Genomic DNA, 25,047 nt, shown 5'->3' with positions numbered 1-25,047 from the left:
TGTGGTGAAACCCTGTCTCTACTAAATACAAAAAATTAGCCAGGTGTGGTGGTGCATGCCTGTAGTCCCAGCTACTTTGGAGGCTGAGGCAGGAGAATCGCTTGAACTTGGGAGGCGGAGGTTGCAGTGAGCCAAGACTGAGCCACTGCACTCCAGCCTGGGCAACAAGAGCTAAACTCTGTCTCAAAACAACAACAACAACAACAAAAAACCATGTTGGCCTGTATCCTTCAAATATTATAATGGCATTGAGGAACAAATCCATATTAAACAGACTTAAAAAGCATGAAAGCTAAAGGCAATTCATAGTCCTAGACTGACTCTTCTATCAGAAATTAATAATGTAAAGGAAATTATTGAGAAACTGGAAAATGAACTGTAGTTTAGATAAAAGTATTGAATCAATGATAAATTTCCTGAATTCAATTACTGTGCTATGGATATTTAATAGAATGTTCTTGATTTTATAAGGTATAATGCAAAACTTTATAGGGTAAAGGGACATGACATATACCCACTCTCAAATAGTTCAGAAAACAAACATACATACATACATACATATATATATATATAACAAACATATGCATATAAATGATAAGCGAAAATGTTAAGAATGGAGTAACCGAACAAAAGGAAGTATCTGGGATTTCTTTGTAAAATCCCTGCAATTTTTCTGAAAATCTGAAATGATTTCCAAAAAAAATGTTCAATTGAAAATAATGCTGTCACTCCAGCCTGGGCAAAGAGAATACATCTCTTTAAATCCACAAGTAACAACATTGGTTTCTTCTTATAATCAATGGAAGCAATGTCATGGATGGTAATATGGTTTCAGTTTGTGTCTCCACCCAAATCACATGTCAAGTTGTAATCCCCAATGCTGGAGGTGGGGCCTGGTGGGAGGTGATTGGATCATAGGGTAAATTTCCTTTTTGGTGCTGTTCTCCTGATCGTGAGTGAGTTATCCCAAGATGTGGTTGTTTAAAACTGTGTAGCACCTCCCTCTCTCTCTTCCTCCTGCTCTGGTGATGGAAGATGTACCTACTTCCCCTTTGCCTTCCACCATGACTATAAGTTTCCTGAGGCCCCCCCAGCCATGCTTCCTACTCTAAAGCCTGCAGGCATAAGCCAATTAAACCTCTTTTTAATTTAATTTTATTTTTTGAGACAGTCTCACTTTTACCCTGGCTGGAGTACAATGGTGCGATCTCGGCTCACTGCAACCTCTGCCTCCTGGGTTCAAGCAATTCTCCTTCCTCAACCTCCCAAGTAGCTGAGATTACAGGCGCCTACCACTACGCCTGGTTAATTTTTTTTATTTTTAGTGGAGACCAGGTTTCACCATATTGGTCAGGCTGGTCTCAAACTCCCGACTTCAGGTGATCTGCCCACCTCAGCCTCTCAAAGTGCTGGGATTACAAGTGTGAGCCACCTCACCCAGCCAAACCTCTTTTCTTTATCAATTACTCGGTCTCAGTTATTTCTTTATAGCAGTGTGAGAATGGACTAATATAGATGGCATTTTCCTTTTGTGATAATTGCCAAGAATATCAGTACTGGGTGCTGGTCAAGTTCAACAGCCTTAAAATATAATGCCCATACATAAGAGCTTCACAAATCATTTTTGGTGCTACTCTGCCACACTAACTATATTTTACATGATAATACCTATTTCCACATTCCCATTTTAAAGTATGAATCCTGGCTGGGTGCAGTGGCTCACGCCTGTAATTCTCAGCACTTTGGGCGGCCAAGGCGGGAGGATCATCTGAGGTCAGGAATTCAAGACCAACCTGGCCAACATGATGAAACCCTGTCTCTACTAAAAATACAAAAATTAGCCGAGCATGGTGGCGCACACCTGTAATAGCAGCTACTCAGAAGGCTGAGGCAGGAGAATCGCTTGAACCCAGGAGGCAGGGGTTGCAGTAAAATACAATCAAAACAGAGCAAGACTCTGTCTCATATAAAAAAAAAAAAAAAGGGTGAATCCTGAACCTCTTAAAATGCATCATAAAATAAAGTGGAAGAACATATACATAAGCAGGACACCTTACCTGCAATTTGTTCATTTTCTGCTGCTCTTGGAAATGTGCAGAGACTGTGGCTGGTAGACCTAGAGGGAGAGAAGCAGGTCATTGAAGTCATAAGGGCTCTGGCCTGCAAAAGCAGGAATCCCCTGTGCTAGAACCACAAAAGAAAGCTCAATAGGCTAACACCCTGTGAACACTCAGCCTGCAAACACTCAGAAGGGCCTAAAAAAGTGATGCAGGGTTTTGCCATGTTGGTTAAGCTGGTCTCCAATTCTGGCCTTAAATGATCTGTTTGCTTTAGCCAACACGGTGAAACTCTGCCTCTACTTAAAAATACAAAACATTAACCAGGCGTGGTGTCACCCACCTGTAGTCCCAGCTACTCAGGAGGCTGAGGCACAACAATCCTTTGAACCTGCGAGGTGGAGGTTGCAGTGAGCCGATATCACGCAGCTGCACTCCAGACTGGGCGAGAGACACTGTCTCAAAGAAAGAGTGAAGGGGGAAGCATGCACTTTTAAGTTTGTAACTCTAAGATTATCAGGTGGTAATTAGGTGAGTTAGACTCTCAAGGGTAGCATGACTCCTTTTACAATAGTCTGCCATCATCAAATACAATGTGCAAAAACAAAAAAAAATTCCATTATATGCCACGATTTTTGTGGTTTGAGACAGGATCTCACTCTGCCACCCAGGCTGGAGTTCAGTGGTGCGTTCATGGCTCACTGCACCCTCATCCTCCTGGGCTCCATCAATCTTCCCGCCTCAACCTCCTCAGTAGTTAGGACCCCAGGTGCATGCCACCATGCCTGGCTACTTTTATATTTTTTGTAGAGTTGGGGTCTCCCTATGTTGCCTAGGCTGGTCTCTAACTCCTGGTCTCAAGGGATACTTCTGCCCTGGCCCTTCAAAGTGTTGGGATTACAAGTGTGAGCCACTGCATCCGGCCCGTGTTTTCTTATTGTCTCTTCAAATTGCTTAAAATCAAAGAAAGAAGCCACAGGAATTGAGAACGTGAGCTCTCAGAAATGAAATTACTGTGTATAAAATATGGTTTCATTTCTAAATTATCCAACTAAACTTGATTATTGCTGCACCTAACAATCTCTTATTAAGAAAACTAGGGACCAGGTGCGGTGGCTCATGCCTGTAATCCCAGCACTTTGGGAGAAAGAGGCGAGCAGATCACCTGAGGGTGGAAATTGGAGACCAGCCTGACCACCATGGAGAAACCCTGTCTCTAGCAAAAAATACAAAAAATTAGCCGGGCGTGGTGCCGGATGCCTGTAATCCCAACTACTCAGGAGGCTGAGACAGGAGAATCACTTGAACCCAGGAGGCAGATGTGTGGTGAGCCAAGATCGAACCATTGCACTCCAGTCTGGGCAACAAGAGCGAAACTCCCTCTCAAGAAAATAAAATAAAAAATACTAGGATACAGGAGAAAGAACACTGGCCTGGGAGACAAGACTCACGAGTACGGCCAGGCGCGGGGGCTCACGCCTGTAATCCCAGCACTTTGGGAGGCCGAGGAGGGCGGATCATGAGATCAGGAGTTCAAGACCAGCCTGGCCAACATGATGAATCCCCGTCTCTACCAAAAATATAAAAAATTAGCCATGTGTGGTGGCATGCACCTTTAATCCCAGCTACTCGGGAGGGTGAGGCAGGAGAATCGCCTGAAGCCGAGGGTGGAGGCTCCAGTGAGCGGAGATCGCACTACTGCACTCCAGCCTGGGGAACAGAGCAAGACTCAGTCTCAAACAAAGAAATAAAAAGACTCCTGAGTTCTACTATGAACAACTCTACCCACAAACCCGGTGACCCAGTCAATTCGCCCACCTGCTAAGGCCCAGTCTCCTCCCCTAGAAACTGAGGCAGCAAGAGACAATCCCTGCAGACCGTTCCTGCATGACTAAGATTCTACAGGGCATATCTAAGGGGGGAATCAGCAGACACTTGAATGAGAAAACAGAGGTGCTGGCGGACGTTTAGAGACGGTCGCAATCAGGAGCTCGGAGAGGAGAAGCGCAGTTGGTGTGAGGTGGGAGTGGAGACAACGTCTGCAGCAGAGGCTGGTGACACCGTCCACGCCCCCTTAAGCCTCCTCCTCCCAGAGCTTCCCGTGAAGCGCCTGTCCGGCGCAGCCAGACCCCGCCCTCAAACCTAAACACCCGTCTCTCCTGCAAACGATCAGGACCCTCCCCCTGCCCCACACGCGGTGACTTCACCCAGACCTTTCTCGCTCCGGGCCCCACGACCTACCCTCCTGGGGCTCCGGAGCCTCTGCCTACAGCTCCCGAGAGGCCGGGGCGGGGTTGCTGTCGCGGGTGCAGGTCTGCTCGCGAGGTTCCCTCCAGTCCACCTCACCAAGGCCGTTCTGCTCCCGAGGGGCCCGGGCCGGGCCTACGGGACAAATCCAGGCTGGCGTCCTTTCCGGGGCCTAGATCCGCCTCTCTGAGGCTCACCGTCCCGCGGACCCTGGGCCAGGCCCGGGTCCCGCTGCCCCTTCGCCTCCGCCGCCACCTCCGCCACTTCCCGCCCGGCCCCTTGGGCCCCACCGCTGCCGACGCAGGGGCTCGCGCTCGGGGTTCCCTGCTCGGGCCTCTGCCCGGCCCGCGCGAATCCTGGCCCGCACAGCTCCGAGCCCGCCTAGGTGCTGGCCAGGGCAGTCGAGGTCTAGCCCCGCAGGCTCCGCGATTCTCGTCCACTAGAGGCCAAAGCCTGGGAACCGGAGGCAGCGATGACCCTGGCACGCACAGGAAGCGAGGGCAGCGCGGCGGTGGCGCCCATACGCGAACACGCACACAGGAAGAGATGCACACGCGCAGGAGTGCACCGGAAGTCCGCCTCCCGGGGCCCTCCGCTGGTCCCAGGACAAGTACCGGGACTCTATTTCCCATGAGCCTATGCGCCCCCCAAGTTTAGGGACCGTTTTAAAAGTCTCTTCCTTGTCTAACGGGTAAGACGCTCCAGGCTATGAGTTTGGCAGCCCTGAACCCCGTACTGAACTTAGCATTTGTCTTTACTCCCTTTTAGGGTCAAGTCCAAGGCTGCGTGATTGGGTCCTGGAGCCCAAGTCCTCTCCTTGCCCTGCAAAGCTTTGGGTTAGAACCGAGTTTCCCGTAACGAGAAGGAAAGGAAAGGAAAAGGTGTATCATAGTCACTTAGCTGAAATGCCAAGAGAAGTTTGACTGAAGTACTAGAACAGGATAAATGCCCAGAGATGATTTCCAAGGAAGAAAAAGAAAATAGAATTTGTAGCTTTTCTAGATCATACAGCGAATGCCTAAAAACTGTAGAAAAATCCGGAAATACGCATACAAATCGAACAAGAAAAGAGATACCTCCGATCTTACCTTTCCAAGAGGATTGTATTTAGGGTTAGGTTCTGTTGACCAAAACGAGGCAAAGTCTGTAAAACAAAGACTTTTATTCTGAGCCTCCTATTTGAGTGACCATGGCTGGTGACATAGCCTCAGAGGTTCCTGAGAACATGAGCCCAAAGTGGTTGGGTTACAGCTTGGTTTTATACATCTTAGGGAGACAGCAGTTGCAGGCAAAGACATAAATCTATACATGGAATGTATACATTGGGTCAGCCAGGAAAGACTTCCAGGTCACTAGTAGATTCAAAGATTGGCAGCTGGATCAGAGTTAAGCCTTGCTTGAAGTCTTCATAAAGAAATGGGTCATTGTGGTGGCTGATGCCTGTAACCCCAGGACTTTGGGAGGGTGAGCTGGGAGGATCCCTTGAGGCCAGGAATTAAAGGACAACCTGAGCAACATAGTGAGACCCCACCTCTACCCAAAAAAAAAAAAAAAAAAAAATTTATTCAGGTGTGGTGGTGTATGCCCAGCTACTCAGGAGGCTGAGATGAGAGGATTGCTTGAGCCTGGGGTGTTGAGGCTACAGTGAGCCATGATGGTGCCACTGCACTCCAGCCTGGGAAACAGAGAAGAAAAAAAAAGACAGAAAGACATGAAAGAGGAAAGAAGGAAGAAAGGAAAGAAGAAAGGAAGAAGGAAGAAAGGGAAGGAGGGAAGGAAAGAGAGGAAAAGAGAGAGGGAGGGAGGGAAAGAGAGGAAAAGAGGGAAGGAGGGAGGGAAAGAAAGAAAAAGAAAGAAAGAAAGGAAGGAAAAAGATCCCAGCATTTTGGGAGGCCAAGACAGGCGGATCACGAGGTCAGGAGTTCAAGACCAGCCTGACCAATATGGTGAAACCCCATCTCTACTAAAAATACAAAAATTAGCCAGATGCGGTGGCATGTGCCTGTAGTCCCAGCTACTCGGGAGGCTGAGGCGGCAGAATCGCTTGAGTCTGGGAGGCGCAGGTTGCAGTGAGCCAAGATCATGCCACTGCACTCCAGCCTGGGCAATAGAATGCAGTGACACTTTTGACAGAGTGCAAAAAATAAAATAAAATATTATTGAACAAGTATTAAACAAGACTGTGATGTGTGATGCCCATCACAGGTGATCCATTAATGAGATGCAAAGAGAAATAAAGCCCTTTTTTTGTTTTGTTTTGTTTTTGAGAGGGAGACTTGCTCTGTTGCCCAGGCTGGAGTGCAGTAATTCTAGAGTTCAAGTGATTCTTCTGCCTCAGCCTCCAGAGTAACTGGGATTACAGGCATATGCCACCACTCCTGGCTAATTTTTTTGTATTTTGGGGTTTCGTCATGTTAGCCAGGATGGTCTCGATCTTCTGACCTCGTGATCCACCTGCCTCGGCCTCCCAAAGTGCTAGGATTATAGGCATGAGCCACCGAGCCCGGCCAAAGCCTCCTTTTTGTATAGCCCAGCAGATATAATCCATTGCATACACATGCTCAAGATAAAAACTGTAACTCATCCTCATGTAAAAGGACTTGCTATGCATTTTTTGAGGGGGAGGGGGACAGGGTCTCATGTCATCCAGGCTGGAGTGTAGTGGCACGATCTTGGCTCACTGCAACCTCCACCTCCTGGGTTCAAGCAATTCTTGTGCCAAAGCCTCATGAGTAGCTGGAATTACAGACATGCACTGTCATGACCTGCTAATTTTTGTATTTTAGTAGAGACAGCGTTTGACCATATTGGCCAGGCTGGTCTCAAACTCCTTCTTTTGATTTGTGTGTGGCTTCAAGTCATCCACCATGTTGGCCTCCCCCAGAGTACTGGGATTACAGGTGTGAGCCACTGCACCTGGCCCACTATGCATTCCTAAAGACTCATCCTAAATTCACCTGGTAATCAAGGTGGCCATCGTGCTAGTTAATTACCTGTAGCCAATGAAAAAATAAAACTTCCTGTATCTCCTTGACAAACAGGTAGTAACAGCTCAAGGTACCTAGACTAAACTCCCTAGGCAACAGGGAGATGGGGACGCTATCTTCCTCCAGGTTTACTTTTCAGAGAAGATTCTCAGCCCCTTAAGAAAAAAGTTCCTGGGCTATAATGTTGGCAAGAAGTTTATTTACCTTTTTAAAAGATTGACATATGCCATGTGCGGCAGCTCATGCCTGTAATCCCAGCACTTTGGGAGGCCGAAGCGGGTGGATCACGAGGTCAAGAGATCAAGACCATCCTGGCCAACATGGTGAAACTCTGTCTCTACTAAAAACACAAAAATTAGCCGGGCATTTGGCACACACCTGTAGTCCCCAGCTACTCGGGAGGCTGAGGCAGAAGAATCACTTGAACCTGGAAGGTGGAGGTTGCAGTGCTCCAGCCTGGCAACAGAGCAAGCTCCATCTCAAAAAAAAAAAAAAGATTGACATACATATCAAAGGCACAAAACAAGTTATTTATATTACAAGTTTTATCAAGAAAAAACTCTTTGAAAAGGGGAGAGGAGAAAAGGTCAATTTGCCTTTTGGCAAATCAGACAAATTTACTCTTTTTTAAAAAAGAAAGAAAATCCATACAGTAAGGGTTGGGGTTGTGGCTCACATCTGTAGTCCCAGCACTTTGGGAAGCTGAGGCAGGCAGATTGCTTGAGCCCAGGAGTTTGAGAACAGCCTGGGCAACATGGCAAAAGCCCATCTCTACTACAAATACAAAAATTAGCTGGGCATGGTGGTGTGCACCTATTGTCCTAGCTACTCTGGAGCCTGAGGCTGGAGAATCTCTTGAACGTGGGAGGAGGAGGTTGCAGTGAACTGAGATGGCGCCTCTGCATCCAGCCTGGGCAACAAAGCAAGACTCAGAAGGAAAGAAAGCAGGAAGGGAGGGAGGGAGGGAGGGAGGAAATCCATGCAGTGCAAACAGCAATATCCAAGAAGTTGGTAAAAGTAAAATAAATGTGTTTCTAAAAATAATATTGCAGGCCGGGCACAGTGGCTCATGCCTATAATCCCAACACTTTGGGAGGCTGAGGCGGGCGGATTGCCTAAAATCAGGAGTTCAAGACCATCCTGGGCAACATGGTGAAACCCCATCTCTACTAAACATACAAAAACTAGCTAGGTGTGGTGGTGTGGGCCTGTAATCCCAGCCTCTCAGGGAAACTGAGGCGGGACAATTGCTTGAATCTGGGAGGTGGAGGTTGCAGTGAGATCTTGCCATTGCACTCTAGCCTGAGTGATAGAGCAAGACTTTGTCTCTAAATAAATAAATAAATAAAATAATGCAGACGGGATAATGAGCACAGTATATTTTAACGTAAGAATGCACTTTCAAAAATATGTGAATTATAGATTATGTCATTCTTACAAGCCCAAAAAGATTTTTTCTTAAATGACAACAAAAAATACTATGAACAAACACACCAGAAATGTACATGCTCTTAAAGATTGTGTAAAAATTGCCCAGGCATGGTGGCTCATGCCTGTAATCCCAGCACTTTGGGAGCCCGACGCAGGCAGATCACTTGAGGTCAGGAGTTCGAAACCAGCCTGGGCAACATGGTGAAACCTTGTCTCTATTAAAATACAAAAAAATTAGCCAGATGTGGTGGTGTGCACCTGCAATTCCAGCTACTTGGCAGGGTGAGGCAGGAGAATCATTTGAACCTGAGAGGTGAAGGTTCCAATGAGCTGAGAATGTGCCACTGCACTCCAGCCTGGGAGACAGAGTGTAACCTGGAGACAGAGTGAGACTCTGTCTCTCACTCTGTCTCAAAAAAAAAAAAAAAAAAAATTGGGTAAAAATGAAACCCTACATACTCCAATGTACATTTTCCCTGGGAGTAAGTATAGGTTTGACCGGATCCATTCTCAGGGAATATCTCTGTGTTTGGCAAATTAGGGAACCTTTCTGTGATGTCGTTTTCTCATCTGTCCTTAGAGACTTATAATTCTTTTTTTTTTTTTTTTTTTTTGAGATGGAATCTCACTCTATAGCCCAGGTTGGAGTACAGTGGCATGATCTCAGCTCACTACAACGTCCGCCTCCCGGGTTCAAGTGATTCACCTGCCTCAGCCTCCAAGTAGCTGTGACTACAAGCGCATGCCACCACGCTCAGCTAATTTTTGTATTTTTAGTACAGACAGGGTTTCATCATGTTGGGCTGGATGGTCTCATGATCCACCTGCCTTGGCCTCCCAGAGTGCTGGGATTACAGGCGTGAGCTGGGACAGGAAAGAGAGGGATGCAGAGACGATGAAGATGCTTTTAGACAATGGTCTGAGGTTGGAACAGTGGCAGGAGACACCATTGACCCCAGGACACCACTGACCCCAGGAGATCGAGACACTATTGACCCTGGATATCCAGGACAAGAGACCAGTCTGGCAGTTACATGTGATTTTCTTCAAACTGCTTGCCAGGTTGGAATGACTGATGACATCAGAGATTCCAACCTTCCTGATTGGACCGCACTCCGTGGGTGCTCGGAAACCCAGGTACACAACAGCATCTTCTCAGAGCTGTTATCCACTCCCAACTTCTCCCCAGCCTTGAGAAGAGATAACGCACTTTTACTGGTCCTAATAGAGTGTGGAAGAAGGCTTTGGACAGAACAGGCACCAGGTTCCGTGGGCGGGAACAGAGTTTGGGAGACATCATGGCCAGGTGTCAACCGCAGCCCCAGCTTGAGGAGAGGAGCCCCCAGCCTAGCACCTCGGGGTACTTCCTCCTGGAGGTGATAGATGATGAAGTGCCGGGACCACCAGGTGAGGGGACTGGAGGAAGAAGAGATGGGAGGGGATCGACTAAGAAGAAGGAAGGGGGCCGGGTGAGGTGGTTCACACCTGTAATACCAACATTATGGGAAGATGAGGTGGGTGGATCACCTGAGGTCAGGAGTCAGAGATAAGCCTGGCCAATATGGTGAAACCTTGTCTCTACTAAAATACAAACATTAGCTGGGCGGTAGTGGTGCATGCCTGTAATCCCAGCTACTTGGGGGGCTGAGGTACGAGAATCGCTTGAGCCTGGGAGGCTGAGGTTGCAGTGAGCTGAGATCGTGCCAATGCACTCCAGTGTGAGTGAAAGACTGAGACCCTGTTTCAAAAAAAAAGGAAGGGCCCACAAGTCAGGAAGAAGCGCCTGAGGAGGGTGTGTGGGAAAAAAGAGGGACTCAGGCTGGGTACAGTGGCTCACACCTGTAATCCCAGCATGCTGGGAGGCTGAGGCAGGTGGATCACTTAAAAACAGGAGTTTGAGACAGCCTGGCCAACATATTGAAAACCCGTCTCTACAAAAAGTACAAAAATGATCTAAGTGTTATGGCGGGCACCTGTAAGCCCACCTACTTGGGAGGCTGAGGCAGGAGAATCACTGGAACCCAGGAGATGGAGGTTGCAGTGAGCTGAGATGGCACCACTACACTCCAGCTTGGGTGACAAAGCAAGACTCTGTCAAAAAAAAAAAAAAAAAAAAGAGGGACTCAGAGAGCCAGGGACCAGGGAAGGAAATGAGGAAGCGTTCTGAGGAGAGATGGAAGAATGGGGAGGAGAAGGAGAGGCACATGCGGTTCAGCAAGGGAGAAGCCAACAGTCTGCAGGGCTGGGGAGGATGGAAAGTGGTTTGGGGTTTTGGGTCAGGGTCTAAGGTGATCAATTGCAGAAGCATTACACGGTGGCCTGCTTTCTTTACTCAGTCCCTTGGGTAGATCCCGGCACCCCAAGTAAGTTCCTTTACTGGAACAGGAAGACAGAGTGGTCGGACCAATCCGAGGAGACGCCCAAGGAGGAGACAGAGAAGGAGTGCACCCCTGAGCCTGAGGAGACCTGGGTGCTGGACACCCAGTGTGGGCTCAAGAGTAAATTAAAGTGATGGCAAGTGTCACCCATGCTCCCTGAGCACTACAAGGTCTTCAACATGCTGCCTGGTAGGAGGACACCCCAGAGAGCACCTCCAATCCTGGTCTTTTAAAAAAAGAAGCTTCCCATAACTATACTTTTCACATAGGAAAAATATGCCCCCCAGTGGGTGAGTTCTCCATGTGGGAGGACTCAGAGGATCCTAAGCATCACTCATGAGGGACCCTTAGGAGGCAATAGAGGACTCGGCTAGACTAGATAAGGGTCAGTGATTGGGATAAGAAAGCTTGGTTTCAGCCAGGCGCAGTGGTATGAGATCCCAGCACATGGGGAAGCTGAGGCAAGAGCATCACTTGAACTCAGGACTTTGAGGCTGCAGTGAGCTATGATGGCACCACTGCACTCCAGCCTGGGTGACAGAGCAAAACCCTGTCTCAGAAGAACAACAAAGGCCAGGCACAGTAGCTCATGCCTGTAAGCCCAGCACTTTGGGAGGCCAAGGTGGGTAGATCACCTGAGGTCAGGAGTTGGAGACCAGCCTGGCCAACATGGTGAAACCCTGTCTCTACTCAACATAAGAAATTAGACAGGTGTGGTGGCCCAGGCCTGTAATCTCAGCTACTCAGGAGGCTGAGGCAGAAGAATTACTTGAACCAGGGAAGCAGAGGTTACAAGTGAGCCAAGATGGCGCCACTGCATTCCAGCCTGGGTGACAAAGTGAGACTCCGTCTCCAAAAAATAAATAAAAATAAAAATACAATAAAAACAAAATAAAAAAACACAGAAAGCAGTTTCAGCTGTCCTGTCTGAAACTTAATGTCCCTTGCTGACTTTTCTCATTCATTCATTCATTTGAGAAGGAGCCTGTCCTATTGCCCAGGCTGGTGTGCAATGCCACAATCTCGACTTAATGCAACCTCTCCCTCCCAGGTTGAAGCTATTCTCCTGCCTCAGCCTCTCAAATGGCTAGGATTACAGGCCAGCACCACCACGCCTGGCTAATTTTTTGTATTTTTAGTAGAGAAAGATGAGGTTTCACCGTGTTAGCCAGGATGGTCTTCAACTCCTGACCTCATGATCTGCCCACCTCAGCTTCCCAAAGTGCTGGGATGACAGGTGTGCGCCACCGTGCCTCACCTCTATGTTTCTCTTCAAACTGTTGGCCAGGTTGGAATGACCAAAGACATCTGCAATTCCACCCTTCCTGATTGGAAGCACCAAACTCCGTGGGTGCTTGAGAGCTCAGGTGGATAACAGCATCTTCTCAGGGCTGTTCTCCGCGCCCGACTTCTCCCCAGCCTTGAGACTAGAGAATGCACTCCTCTGGGTCCTAGTACAGTCTGGATGAAGGCTTTGGACAGAACAGGGACCAGGTTTCATGGGAGGGAACAGAGTTTGGGAGAGATCATGGCCAGCTGTCAACCTCAGCCCCAGGTCGAGGAGAGGAGCCCCCCAGCCTAGCACCTTAGGGTACTCCTCCCAGAGGTGGTGGACAATGAAGTGCTGGGACCATCAGGCGAGGGGACTGGAGGAAGGAGAGATGGGAGAGGTTTGACCAAGAAGAAGAGAGGGGGCCAGGCACGGTGGCTTATGCCTGTAATCCCAGCATTTTGGGAGGTCATGACAGTTGGATCACCTGAGGTCAAGAGTTTGAGATGAGCCTGCCAAAATGGTGAAACCCTGTCTCTACTAAAATAACAAAAATTACCGTGGTGCATGCCTGTAATCCTAGCTATTTGGAAGGCTGAGGCAGGAGAATTCATGAGACTGGGAAGCGGAGGTTATGGTGAACTGAGATTGCATCTCTGCATTCCAGTCTGGTTGAGATAGTGGGACCCTGTCTCAAAAATAAAAAAAGAAGAAGAAAGGAAGAAAGAGAGAAAGAGAGAAAGAAAGAAAGACCCAGAAGTCAGGAAGAAACATCTGAGGAAGTGTGGGGGAAGAAAGGAGGGACTAGGGCCGGGTGCAGTGGCTCACACCTGTAACCCCAGGACTTTGGGAGGCCAAGGCAGGAGGATCACTTGAGGCCAGGAGTATGAGACCAGCCTGGCCAACATGGTAAAACCCCGTCTCTACTAAAAGTACAAAAATGAGCCGAGTGTTATGGTGGGCACCTGTAATCCCAGCACTTGGGAGGCTGAGGCAGGAGAATCACTGGAACCCAGGAGGCGGATGTTGCAGCGAGCCAAGATTGCACCACAACAATTAGCAATCCAGCCTGGGTGGCAAAGCAAGACACTCTCAAAAAAAAAAAAAAAAAAAGGAGAGGCTCAGAGAGTCAGAGATCAGAGAAGGAAAAGAGGAAGCGTTCTGAGGACAGACAGATGGAAGAATGGGGAGGAGAAGGAGAGGCACATGGGGTTCAGCAAGGAAAAAGCCAACAATCTGTGGGGCTGGGGAGGATGAAGAGTGCTTTGGGGTTTTGGGTCGGGGTCTAAGGTGATCAATTGCAGAAGCATTACACGGTGGCCTGCTTTCTTTACTCATCTCCTTGGGAAGGTCCCAGTTCGCCTTGGTTCCTTCGCCGTAAAAGGAAGAGGGAGTGGTTGGACAAATCTGAGGAGGAGCCCAAGGAGGAGCCAGAGAAGGAGCGCACCCCTGAGCCTGAGGAGACCTGGGTGCTGGAGACGCTTCAGGGGCTCAAGATGAAACTGAAGCAACGGCGACTGTCAACTGTGCTCCCTGAGCACCACCAGGCCTTCAACAGGCTGCTTGGTAGGAGGACACCCCAGAGAGCACCTCCAATCCTATTCTTTTAAAAAAGAGGAAACTTCCCATAACCATACTTTTCCCATGGGAAATACATGCTTCCCCAGTGGGTGAGCGCTCCATGTGGGAGGACTCAGAAGTGATCACTCATGTGGGACTTAGGAGGCCATAGACGATTCAGCTAGACTTGATCAAGGTCTGCAATTGGGGTAAGAAAGCTTGGTTTCAGGCCAGGCGCAGGGCTCATGCCTGAGATCCCAGGAGGTTGAAAGGCTGAGGTAAGAGGACCACTTGAACTTAGGGCTTTGAGGCTGCCATAAGCTATGACTGCACCATTGCACTCCAGCCTGGGTGACAGAGCAAAACCTTGTCAAAGAAGGAAAACCAAGTCCAGGTGCAGTAGTTCATGTCTGTCATGCCAGCATTTTGGAAGGCCGAGGCAGGTGGATCTATTGAGGTCAGGAGTTTGACGAGGTCAGGAGTTCAGCCTGACCAACATGGCAAAACCCCATCTGTACTAAAAATGCAAAACTCAGCCTGGTGTGGTGGCACATGCCTGTAAATCCCAGCTATCCAGGAGGCTGAGACAGGAGAAGCACTTGAATCCCAGAGGAGGGAGGTTGCAGTGAGCCAATATCACACCACTCAACTCCATCCTTAGCAACAGAGCGAGACGCCACATAAATTAAACAAATAAAAAAATAAAGAAAAACAAAATCAAAAAACAAAGAAAGCATTTCCAGTTGTGCCCTCAGAAATGTAACGTCTCTTGCTGACTTTTCTAAACCTAAGTGTCTCCATGCCTAGAGGGGGATACCAAGGCCATGGTCACACCCTGATGTGACTGTCTCATGCGGAAATGATGGGAATGACTTTATGACTCTGCAGTGGTCCCTGCGTGTCTGCAGGGAGGGCATCTTGGCTTCTTCCCAGCTCTCCATCCGGTAGATTCTCACACCCAGGGCCTCCTTCAGCCTCTTCTAAGGGCAGTCTTACAGCAGGAGCCTCTCTCCCTTGCCCAGTGAAGTCATTCTCTCCTCTCCCATCCACCTCACCCGCGGCCACCATCCTGAGACTTTCCCCAGGGAGGCGCAGTTCTCCTGGCTGCCCTGTTTCTCCCATGGAAACTCCATTCCGCTTCTCATGCTAACATCTGCTCTCTAATCACAGAGGATCCTGTCATGAAAAGATTCCTGGCCTGGGACAAAGATCTGAGGGCATCCGACAAGGTAAGGTTGTTCTCCACGAAACTGTGTTCCTGTTCCAACACACAGCCTGGGGGAGTTGACACCTTCCACACCCATAGTTCCCCTCCCCTCCCCATCCACCGGCTCCCACCTGATGCTCCCCAGTCTTATTTTATTCTGAGATAGAGTTTTGCTCTGTTACCCAGGCTGGAGGGCAGTGTCCCAATCTCGGCTGAATGCAGCCTCCGCCTCCAGGGTTCAAGCGATTCTCCTGCCTCAGCCTCCCAAGTAGCTGGGATTGCAGGCATGCACCACCATGCTTGGCTAATTTTTGTGTTTTTTGTAGAGGCAGGGTTTTGCCATGTTGGCCACGCTGGTCTTGAACCCCTGACCGCAGGTGATCCACCGGCCTTGGCCTCCCAAAGTGCTCTTACTACAATATGAGCCACTGTGCCCAGTTCGCTCCCACGGTCTTGAGTCTTGGCACCAACCCAGGTTTTTTGTGTGTGTTTTCTGATTTTTGGTTTTTTTGAGACAGAGTCTAGCTCTGCTCCCTAGGATAAAGTACAGTGGCCTCTAATTCCTGGGTTCAAGCAATTCTCCTGCCTCAGCCTCCTGAGTAGCTAGAACTACAGGCACACACCACCGTGCTTGACTAATTTTTGTAATTTTTGGACAAAGAGGGTCTCACTATGTTGCCCAGGTTGTTCTCGAATTTGGGGTCACATGATCCTCATGTCTCCGCCTCTCGCAGTACTGGGGTCACAGGCTTGAGCCGCCACTCCCAGCTATTCTTGATCTTTTTATGACTTGTCAGCATCTCCCTCGGGACTCTGCTGGTTTCTTGCAGAGTGAGTGAGTGGCCCCTGCCTCTTCTAGGGGTTCGGATCTGAGCCCTGGGCCACAGTCTGGCCGCAGCCCTGAAGCTCCCGGCCCCTCTGCTCTCAGCTCTTTGGGACAGTTCTCTGCCTGGCACACACAAGACCCTCCTGACACCAGCCAACCTAGACACACTCCCTGCAAACGTCCCATCGGAGCTCAGCATCCTGGGAGCGTCACCGACATCCCTTTCTCCAGCTTCTCAGATTTGCATCCGAACTTCTAATACCCCTCCACCTCACTATTTCCCAATGTGCACAGTCACCCCAATGCTGAGGTCCCTTCTCTGATGGGCAACCCCTCCCCTGCCCCAATTCCCCCATCTGCATGATCTGCCTCTTCCAAGATGTGACCTCTCCCTCTCTGTGTTCCTTTCTCTCCATCAGTACCTGCTGGCCATGGTCATAGCGTATTTTGGCCGCGCCGGCCTCCTCTCCTGGCAGTACCAATGCATTCATTTCTTCCTGGCTCTGTGAGTGCTTTCCTTCCTCCTATGGTCAATATCCAACACCCTGGGACAGCAGGGCAAGTCGAATTCCAATCTCTCATTTATTCTTTCACCCATTTGTCCTCTTTACTCTGTGTATAAACAAGATAGGATTATACAATGATGTTCTTAGATGTTCTTTCTAAAAATAAAGTCAGGCCAGGTGCGGTAGTCACACCTGTAATTCCAGCACTTTGGGAGGCCAAGGAAGGCAGATCACCTGAAGTCAGGAGTGCAAGACCAGCCTGGCCAACATGGTGAAACCTCGCTTATACTAAAAATACAAAAATTCGCCAAGGGTGGTGGCATGTGCCTGTAATCCCAGCTACTCAGGAGGCTGAGGCAGGAGAATCGCTTGAACCTGGGAGGGAAAGGTTGCAATGAGCCAGGATTATGCTATTGCACTCCAGCCTGGGTGACAGAGCAAGACAATGTCTCAAGAAAAAAAAAAAAAAATTAACCGGGCCTGGTGGTGTGAATCTGTAATCCCAGCTACTTAGGAGGCTGAGGCAAGAGAACTGCTTGAACCAAGGAGGCAGAGGTTGCAGTATGCTATGATTAATTAAGCCACTGAACTCCAGCCTCAGTGAAAAAGCAAGATGTTTTCTCAAAACAAAACCAAACTCAAGTGCCAGTTTAAAAATAAAAGAATAAAACTAAAGGAACCATCCACCCCCCCTAAGGGGAGAGGAAAAGGCGCAGACACGATGCCTCCCCAAGCAACAGCCACTTCTGGTTCTTCTGTCTCTCTCCTTCCCGCATTTCAACCCCAAATGCAATGGTTCATCGTCCTCCTCCAGGTTCCCATGACAGAGGCCACAGTTCAGGCCCCCTCACTTCACTCAAATCCACTGCCAAATGCTCCCTGCTGGGGCCTCCTGGAGCCTCTCCCCAAGCCAGGGGGCTTCCTGGTGCAGCCTGAACATCTCTCCAAAGCACAGGTACCACCCCTCGCTGCCCACTTGAACAGCTTGCTTAGCTGATGTCTTCTGAAATCGAGGCCATGTCTACAGTGCCAATTCCAAGCTCTCTACAATCTCTCTGCAGCCAAACCAACTCACCATCCTGGTGTTTCCTGGCTTGGTTTCACCGTTCCTTCCAAATGCCCACCACTCGACTTTGCGTCTGTGTTTTCTGTCTGGGGTCCTGCACATGTGTGGTTCTGAAGGGAAGTACCCATTCGTTGACACCAGTTCACCCCACAGCCTCTGTGATGCCTTCCCTCATCTTCCCACCTCTGCACACCCATAGCATGCCAGTGACATCCTATTATAATGTGACATTGGGATGAGGTTATTTGCCCTGATTTCTCCCAGTCCCATTAGACTAGATGTCTACAGAAGGCAGGATCTTGGAAAAATATCAATGTATTCTATTTCTTTTATTTTTTTGTGACAAAGACTCGCTCTGTCCCCCAAGCTGGAGTGCAGTGGTGAGATCATAGCTCACTACAGCCTCCATCTCTTGGGCTCAAGTCATCCTCCTAACTCAGCCTCCTGATTAGCTTAGACTATAGGGCTGTGCCATCACACCTGGACAATTACTTACATATTTTTTAAATTTTATTTATATTTTTAATTTTTTTTTTGAGATGGAGCCTCGCTCTGTCAACCAGGCTGGAGTGCAATGGCACCAACTCGGTTCACTGCAACATCTGCCTCCCAGGTTCAAGCGATTCTCTTGCCTAAGCTTTCTGAGTAGCTGGGACTACAGGCTCATGCCACCATGCCTGGCCGATGTTTGTATTTTTAGTAGAGACGGTGTTTCACTGTGTTAACCAGGATGGTCTCAATCACCTGACCTGGTGATCCACCCACCTCAGCCTCACAAATTGCTGGGATTACAGGCGTGAGCAACCGCGCCCATCCTATTTATTTATTTATTTTGAGACAGAGTCTTGCTCTGTCTCCCAGGCTAGAATGCAGTGGACCTATCTCGGCTCACTACAACCTCAGCCTCCTCGGTTCATGTAATTCTTGTGCCTCGGCCTCTGGAATAGCTAGGACTAAGGTGTGTGCCACCACACCAGGGGATTTTCATATTTTTAGTAGAGATGGGGTTTCGCCATGTTGAACAGGTTGGTCTCAAACTCCTAGCCTCAAGTCATCCACCCACTTCAGCCTCCCAGAGTGTTGGGATTCCAGGCCTAAGCCACCACTCTCAGCCATCAGTTGGCTTTTGGTCTCCATCCTGAAGGTGTGAGGGGTGCCCTTCAGCAGGCCTCTGTCCAGCAGGGCCCTCCTGAGGAAGGCATGGCTCTCTGCAGGGTGGGTGCCAATCCTGAGCTGTGGACGGTCCCCCACCCTCCTCTCTGGGAAGCTGACCTCAGCCGGAAGTCTCTCCTGGTGGTGCCCCGAGCAGCAGCCTGATTTCTGCCCCCAGCTACGTGGCCAATGACATGGAAGAGGACAACCAGGGCCCCAAACAAGCCATCTTCTACTTCCTGTATGGGAAGAACCGCTCCCAGCGACCCTTGTTCCAGAAGCTTCGGTTCCAGTTCTGTTCCATGTGCTGCAGGGCTTGGGTTTCCCCGGAGGAGCTGGAGGAGGTGGGTGGGTTGTGGGGAGGTGGAGGAGGTGGGGAGGAATCAGGTGACTGGAGGCTGGATGAGGGGATGGAGGGGTATCCTGGGGAGTCCCTGTGTTCTGAAGGGCGTTTGTTTTTGCAGATCCAGGCTTATGACCCAGAGCACTGGGTGTGGGCACGAAATCGTGCCCTCTTTTTCTAGAACTCCAGGGACCATGGAGGCCTGAGGTCATCGGCCTGAGGGAAGGTATGTCTGTGTCCTCAGGAGTCAAGGCAGAATATTGTGTCTATTTAGGAAATCCAAGGAACCCAATTGCTGGTCCAGCTTCAAGCCTGAGCAACTTGGCCAGATCCACTCTCCACAAAAATTCACAAATTAGCTGGGCGATGTAGGAGGCCTCTCTATTCCCAACTACTCGGGAGGCTGAGGAGGGAGGATCGCTGGAGCCTGGGACACTGGGGCTGTAGGGAGTCCTGATCCTGCCACTGTACTCCAGCCTGGTCAACACAGTGAGACCCTGTCTCAAAATTCATCAGAAATACTGAAGTCGGGGAGGTTTATTAGGATTGATACACTTGGATTACCTATTTGGGTCAAGGATTCAGTGAAGATTTGGTTTACATCTTGTGCATGTAACCACGTTGAGGACTCAGCATGAGACTTAAACATTAGGAAGTAGGATTATGGATTAGGCTCCGGGACTCGTGGTTCGTGATGTTGTCACATTAGAAACGTATCTAGTGTGGTTACCAGTTTAGATCTTAAGTGACACGAAAGGCCCCACATGTGATGAAGTGTAAAGCCACATTGTCTGAGGGCGCTTTACTCCCTGGGCAGACCCACACAAAGTCCTGGCAAGGAAGCAGATCACTGGGGATGGCCTTGGGTATATTAAGTGAGTTTTGGAGTCAGGGTCACCAAAGTGTCCCTATCACAATTGAACACCATGGTTCAGAAGCAGGCTAGAGAATGAAGGGCAGGAGATGAAACTGGATTGATCAATTGCTCTGAATTCTAGTTAGAATAGATGTGGGATGTGAATGACCTTCCTAGAGAACTGCCTCCCTGAAGCCTGACATCCTCTCTGTCAGTTCCAGAACACTGGGCCCAGGGGAGATATGGATTTTCAGCATGAAGTTTATTCCAATGCTAATGGCAGACAGACACCAGGAAGGAGGAGAGGAACCATTTGTGCAGATCATCTAGAAGAATCTGGACTGTTGTAGAAAGAGTTCAATAGAGTGATCACACTGTCCTCCTAGGGGTGGAGGGGTGGGAGACGGTACTTCTAGGAGTCCGTGGAGGACAGTGAGAAATGAGCGGTGTTTCTGATTCCACCCCTTCCTGCGGCACCACCTCCCTTTTCATATTGCTTAATTCCAGCCTCTCCAGGAGCATTTGAGGGCACAGTACAGGTGCTCAGACTGGCACAGAATTATTTGTAACATATGAGTGCTATTGGATTGTAACAGGTAGCTTCATGCATTCTATGCATTTTTGTGGTTTGTTTCGGAAGTGTTAGTCATTGAATTATTCCTATGTTTATTTAAAATAGTTTGGAAATTGTTTTACTTTTGAAAACTTGCTGTTCCTGTAGTGTTTTTGATGAGAATTATAGCTCTTACATATACAGAAATATAATTTTCTTTTTTTAAGAAAGAATTCTGTTTATCCTAAATCTTTTATTAAATTGTTCTATTATGATATGTGCTCCTGAAGTGAGTACTCTTTATCTATGATACTTACATGATAATCTATTATATTTATAGCTATGTGGTAGTTCCCGTAAATCTTCTAATAGAAATTTTTATTTCCTGTTTAGAGTTTGTTACCAAATTGTGAGAATTCAGTTGTGATTTTTAACATGTCTTAGATATATAGTAATATGTTTAATATATACTATACATTTTATTGGTTTATTTTGAAAAAGATGGGCATAGAATTATTACTACATTTATTTAAAGAGTTTGGAAATACTGTTTTTGAATTTCTATAAAGTTGTGTGATGGGTATTATATCCATTATGTATATATAAATATAATTTTATTTTCCTTTTTAAGAGAGGATTCTTTCTATCCTAAATATTTTTATCTGTCAACCTTTGTATGTTATTACACGTGCTCCTGAAGGGAGCCCTCTTTTTATCTATGATACTTACTTAATATATCTATTATCTGTATAGCTAAGTGGTAGTTCCTCTAAATTCTTGTAAAAATAAATTTGGATTTGATGTTTAGTGTATGATTTGAAATGTGAGAATTCAGATGTAATTTTTTACCTTCTATTGACTTGCTTGTAAGTTACTCTGAAGACGATGTGTGTTTTGAAGGAGGCCATGAGCCGTGTGTTTTCAAGGGAACAGTGCAGTGCATCTTGGGAAATGTAATAAACATGAAGTTTTCTCATCTTCACAGCGAGTGCGATCAGATTGCTCCAGATTGCTTATTTGCTGTCGAGTGACATTTTTCCTTAATGAGGTTTTGGTTATTTGAACATATTTATTGGCTCTGGAAGATAATTCTGTATTTTGTTTTTACATAGCAACAACGTAAGTCTGGAAACAGTGCTCACACCTGTAATCCAGCACTTTTGGAGGTTATGGAGGGAGGATCACTTGAGGCCAGGGGTTTAAGACCAGCCTGGGCAACACAGCATCTACATCTATTTTTTGTTAATATTTTTTAAAAAATTAGAAGAGAAGGCTAATACCAAGTTAGAGTTTTGTTTTGTTTTGGTTTGTAGAGACAGAGTCTCACTCTCTTGCCCAGGGTGGAGGACAGTGCTGCGATCTCAGCTTACTGCAACCTCTGTCTCCCGGGTTCAAGCGATTATCCTGCCTCAGCCTCCCGAGTAGGTGGGACTATCAGTGCCCATCTGTATGCCTAATTTTTGTAAATATTACAGACAGGGTTTCACCATGTTGGCCAGGCTGGTCTCGAACTTCAGACCTTAAGTGATCCGTCTACCTCGACCTCCCAAAGTGCTGGGATTAGAGGCATGAGCCACCATGTCCAGCTGACTTCCAGAGCTTTAATAACAGAGATGTGGTTAAAGAAGAAAAGAAAGCCATGGTCTGTAGATGGCAGGAGCTTCATGAAAAGAGGCCAGTGAAGGGCAGGACGTGAAGTTCTCCACCTACAGGAAACCAGCCCAGAGCCTCACACAGGGACGTCAGCACAGAGGGCTGGGAAAATCTGCATGAACCTGAGCCCTGAACCTAAGACAGGACAAGGCCTTCACTGTTTCTGCAGATACACAAGATGTAATCTCTGTGGTCCATGCCCACGGGGCGATCTGGAATAAAGGGGACCTCATGCCTGTAGTCCCAGCAGTTTGGGAGTCTGAGCAGGGCCGATCACCTGAGGTTGGGAGTTTGAGACCAGCCTGACCAACATGGAGAAACCCAATCTCTACTAAAAATACAAAATAAGCCGGGCGTGGTGGCACATGCCTGTCAACCCAGCTACTTGGGAGGCTTAGGCAGGAGAATCCCTAGAATCCGGGAGGCGGAGGTTGCCGTGAACCATGATTGTGCCATTGGACTCCAGCCTGGGCAACAAGAGCAAAATTCTGCCTAAAGGGAGGCTTCTAAATGCAAATAACATGGAATCGAATGTGCAACAGAAATACTGCCACTGATTTGGGCCGCGGAAAGGCCAAAACAGTTTACTGTAGTCCATTGCCAAGGTCATCAGCGGGGTGACTCTGAAATAGTAAATTTCAGAAGCCATGGCCAAGATAGCTGCATGGGTGGGGAAGTCCTCCAAATGTCTCTGCTTCCTTCAGTAGCTCTTTATAAAATAAGCCGAGGTACTCCACTGATGAATTTTTCTTTCTTTTTTTTCTTTTTTTGAGACAAAGTTTCACTCTTGTTCCCCAGGCTGGAGTGGGATGGGGTAATCTCAGCTCACGTAACGGCTGCCTCCCAGGTTCAAGTGATTCTCCTGCCTCGAACTCTCAAGCAGCTGGGATTACAGGCGCCTGCCACTACACCCGGATAATTTTTTGGATTTTTAGTAAAGATGGGTGTCACCATGTTGGCCAGGCTGGTCTTGAACTCATGACCTCAAGTGATCCACCCACCTCAGTCTCCCAAAGTGCTGGGATTATAGGTGTGAGCCACTGCACCTGCCCCTGCCTAGGAGATTTTAAAAGCCACTGGAGACAGATATCACCTGAGTTCCATAAGGTGGCCCCTAAATAGAAGAGCAGGATATGAGTGCCTGCAAATGTGAACTGGGTTATTATAAAAGACGTCCATGACTCCTTACACTATGGGAAGGAGGTGGGACACGGCTTGCTCGTCGGCATTATAAGGACCCCATGATGAAAGGAAATAATATAATAGATAAAGCAGCTGACCACTGTGTCTATCATCAGAATATCCAACCAGACCTCCCATACCTCTTTTTTTTTTTTTTTTTTTTTGAGACAGGGTCTCTCTCTCTCTCTCCCCTAGTCTGGAATGCAGTGGTACCATCTCAGCTCACTGCAATGTCCACCTCCCTACTCAAGTGATTCTCCCACCTCAGCCTCCTGAATAGCTAGGATTACAGGCACATACCACCACACCCAGCTAATTTTATACTTTAATAAAGACAGGGTTTTACCATGTTGGCCAGGCTGGTTTCAAACTCCTGACCTCAAATGATCCACCTGGCTTGGCCTCTCAAAGTGCTGGGATTACAGGCATGAGTAACTGTGTCCAGCCTCTCCCATATCTCTTTTGGCCAAGGCAGTACAATTCAGAAGAACCATGCCAGGGAATACTGGCAAATGGATGTCAATGTGATGCCTGTGGCTCCTGGAGGATTTCCATACCTCCTGGTGCTTACTGATACCTTTACCAGTTACCTTTTCAGTCCAGGCCAGACTGAAAAAGCAGGAGATAGCTGATCAACCTTAAACTATTTACTAGCAGAACACTGAGGGGTATAGGCGGTCACCAATACCTCCCATTGCACTTGGAGAAACACCTCCCGGGAAATAGAGCTTCATATAAAGGAAATACTCAAACAAGCAGAATGGCTGCATTCCTTCAACCAGAAGCGTCCATTCATCTGTTTTCACGCTGCAATAAAGAACTACCTGAAACTGGGTAATTTATGAAGAAAAGAGATTTGATTGACTCACAGTTCTGGGGGCTGTACAGGAAGCGTGGCTGGGGAACCCTCAGGAAAGGGACAATCATGGCAGAAGGCAAAGGGGAAGCAGGCACATCTTGCCATGGTGGAGCAGGAGAGAGAGTGAAGGGGGAGGGGCCACACACTTGTAAACAACCAGAGCCCATGAGCGCTCACTCACCATCACAAGAACAGCAAGGGGGAAGTCGGCCCCCATGAGCCCAGCACCTCCCACCAGGTTTCTCCCTCAATACTGGAAATTACAATTTCACATGAGATTGGGGTGGGGACACAGAGACAACCCATATCAAGAGTAGTTCATCCGCAGAGATTGATTGATTGATTTAGAGACGGAGTCTCGCTCTGTCGCCCAGGCTGGAGTGCAGTGGTGCAATCTCAGCTCTCTGCAACCTCTGCCTCCTGGGTTCAAGCAATTGTCCTGCCTCAGTCTCCTGCGTAGCTAAGACTATAGCACATGCCACCACCACGCCTGGCTAATTTCTGTACTTTTAGTAGAAATGGGGCTTCATCATGTTGACCAGTGTGGTCTCAAACTCCTGAGCTCAGGTGATCTGCCTGCTTCAGCCTCCCAAAGTGCTGGATTACAGGCATGAGCCACCATGCCCAGCCAACTACTGAGATTTAGAAGACAGTCAAGTCCACTCTACCACACCTCACCTGGTTTCTTCCTCTGCTGGGGCCCCTCGTGGCCATTGTTCTCCTGTTACTTTTCCTTTCTTTCCCTTTTATTTATTTATTTTTTTTCTGAGACGGAGTTTTGCTCTTATTGCCCAGTCTGGAATGCAGTGGCACAATCTCAGCCCACTGAGACCTCCACCTTCCGGACTCACACCATTCCTCCTGCCTCAGCCTCCCGAGTAACTGGGATTACAGATATGCGCCACCACATCCGG

General features: G+C 48.2%; 2 protein-coding genes across 5 annotated transcripts in view; one reads left to right on the top strand and one right to left on the bottom strand.

The window, feature by feature from the left end:
* Positions 1 to 25,047, bottom strand: part of RBAK (RB associated KRAB zinc finger) — a 44,058-nt gene that overhangs the window by 16,483 nt on the left and 2,528 nt on the right. The window contains exons 1-2 of one of the 4 annotated variants that reach the window (XM_012455458.2): positions 4,299 to 4,398; positions 2,058 to 2,512 (exon numbers count right to left, since the gene is read on the bottom strand). In XM_012455458.2, coding sequence (XP_012310881.2) covers positions 2,058 to 2,072 — 15 coding nt within the window. In that variant the 5' untranslated portion in view covers positions 2,073 to 2,512; positions 4,299 to 4,398. Of the gene's footprint in view, positions 1 to 2,057; positions 3,467 to 4,298; positions 4,399 to 25,047 lie in introns of those variants that run through there. The other 3 variants (XM_012455459.2, XM_012455460.2, XM_012455461.2) reach the window with 3 other exon arrangements.
* On the top strand, positions 10,021 to 19,211 carry LOC105719470 (speedy protein E16-like). The gene is made up of 7 exons (XM_064376345.1): positions 10,021 to 10,129; positions 11,059 to 11,133; positions 13,793 to 13,936; positions 15,101 to 15,159; positions 16,383 to 16,468; positions 18,866 to 19,031; positions 19,152 to 19,211. Exons 1-7 carry the CDS (start codon positions 10,021 to 10,023, stop codon positions 19,209 to 19,211), a joined length of 699 nt encoding a protein of 232 aa, XP_064232415.1.

Source organism: Aotus nancymaae, unplaced genomic scaffold (assembly GCF_030222135.1).
Source record: "Aotus nancymaae isolate 86718 unplaced genomic scaffold, 86718_ANA_hifiasm-v0.15.2.pri h1tg000015l_0, whole genome shotgun sequence".
Lineage (NCBI taxonomy): Eukaryota > Metazoa > Chordata > Mammalia > Primates > Aotidae > Aotus > Aotus nancymaae.
This window is presented reverse-complemented; position numbering and strand designations above follow the sequence as displayed.

What these genes read in the sequence shown, in the direction of transcription:
- LOC105719470 (XM_064376345.1), top strand. Translation starts at nt 10,021, where the DNA reads ATGGCCAGGTGTCAACCGCAGCCCCAGCTTGAGGAGAGGAGCCCCCAG. An exon ending in TGAAGTGCCGGGACCACCAG is followed by an intron (nt 10,130 to 11,058) that starts GTGAGGGGACTG and finishes TTCTTTACTCAG; the next exon opens with TCCCTTGGGTAGATCCCGGC. An exon ending in ATTCATTTCTTCCTGGCTCT is followed by an intron (nt 16,469 to 18,865) that starts GTGAGTGCTTTC and finishes TTCTGCCCCCAG; the next exon opens with CTACGTGGCCAATGACATGG.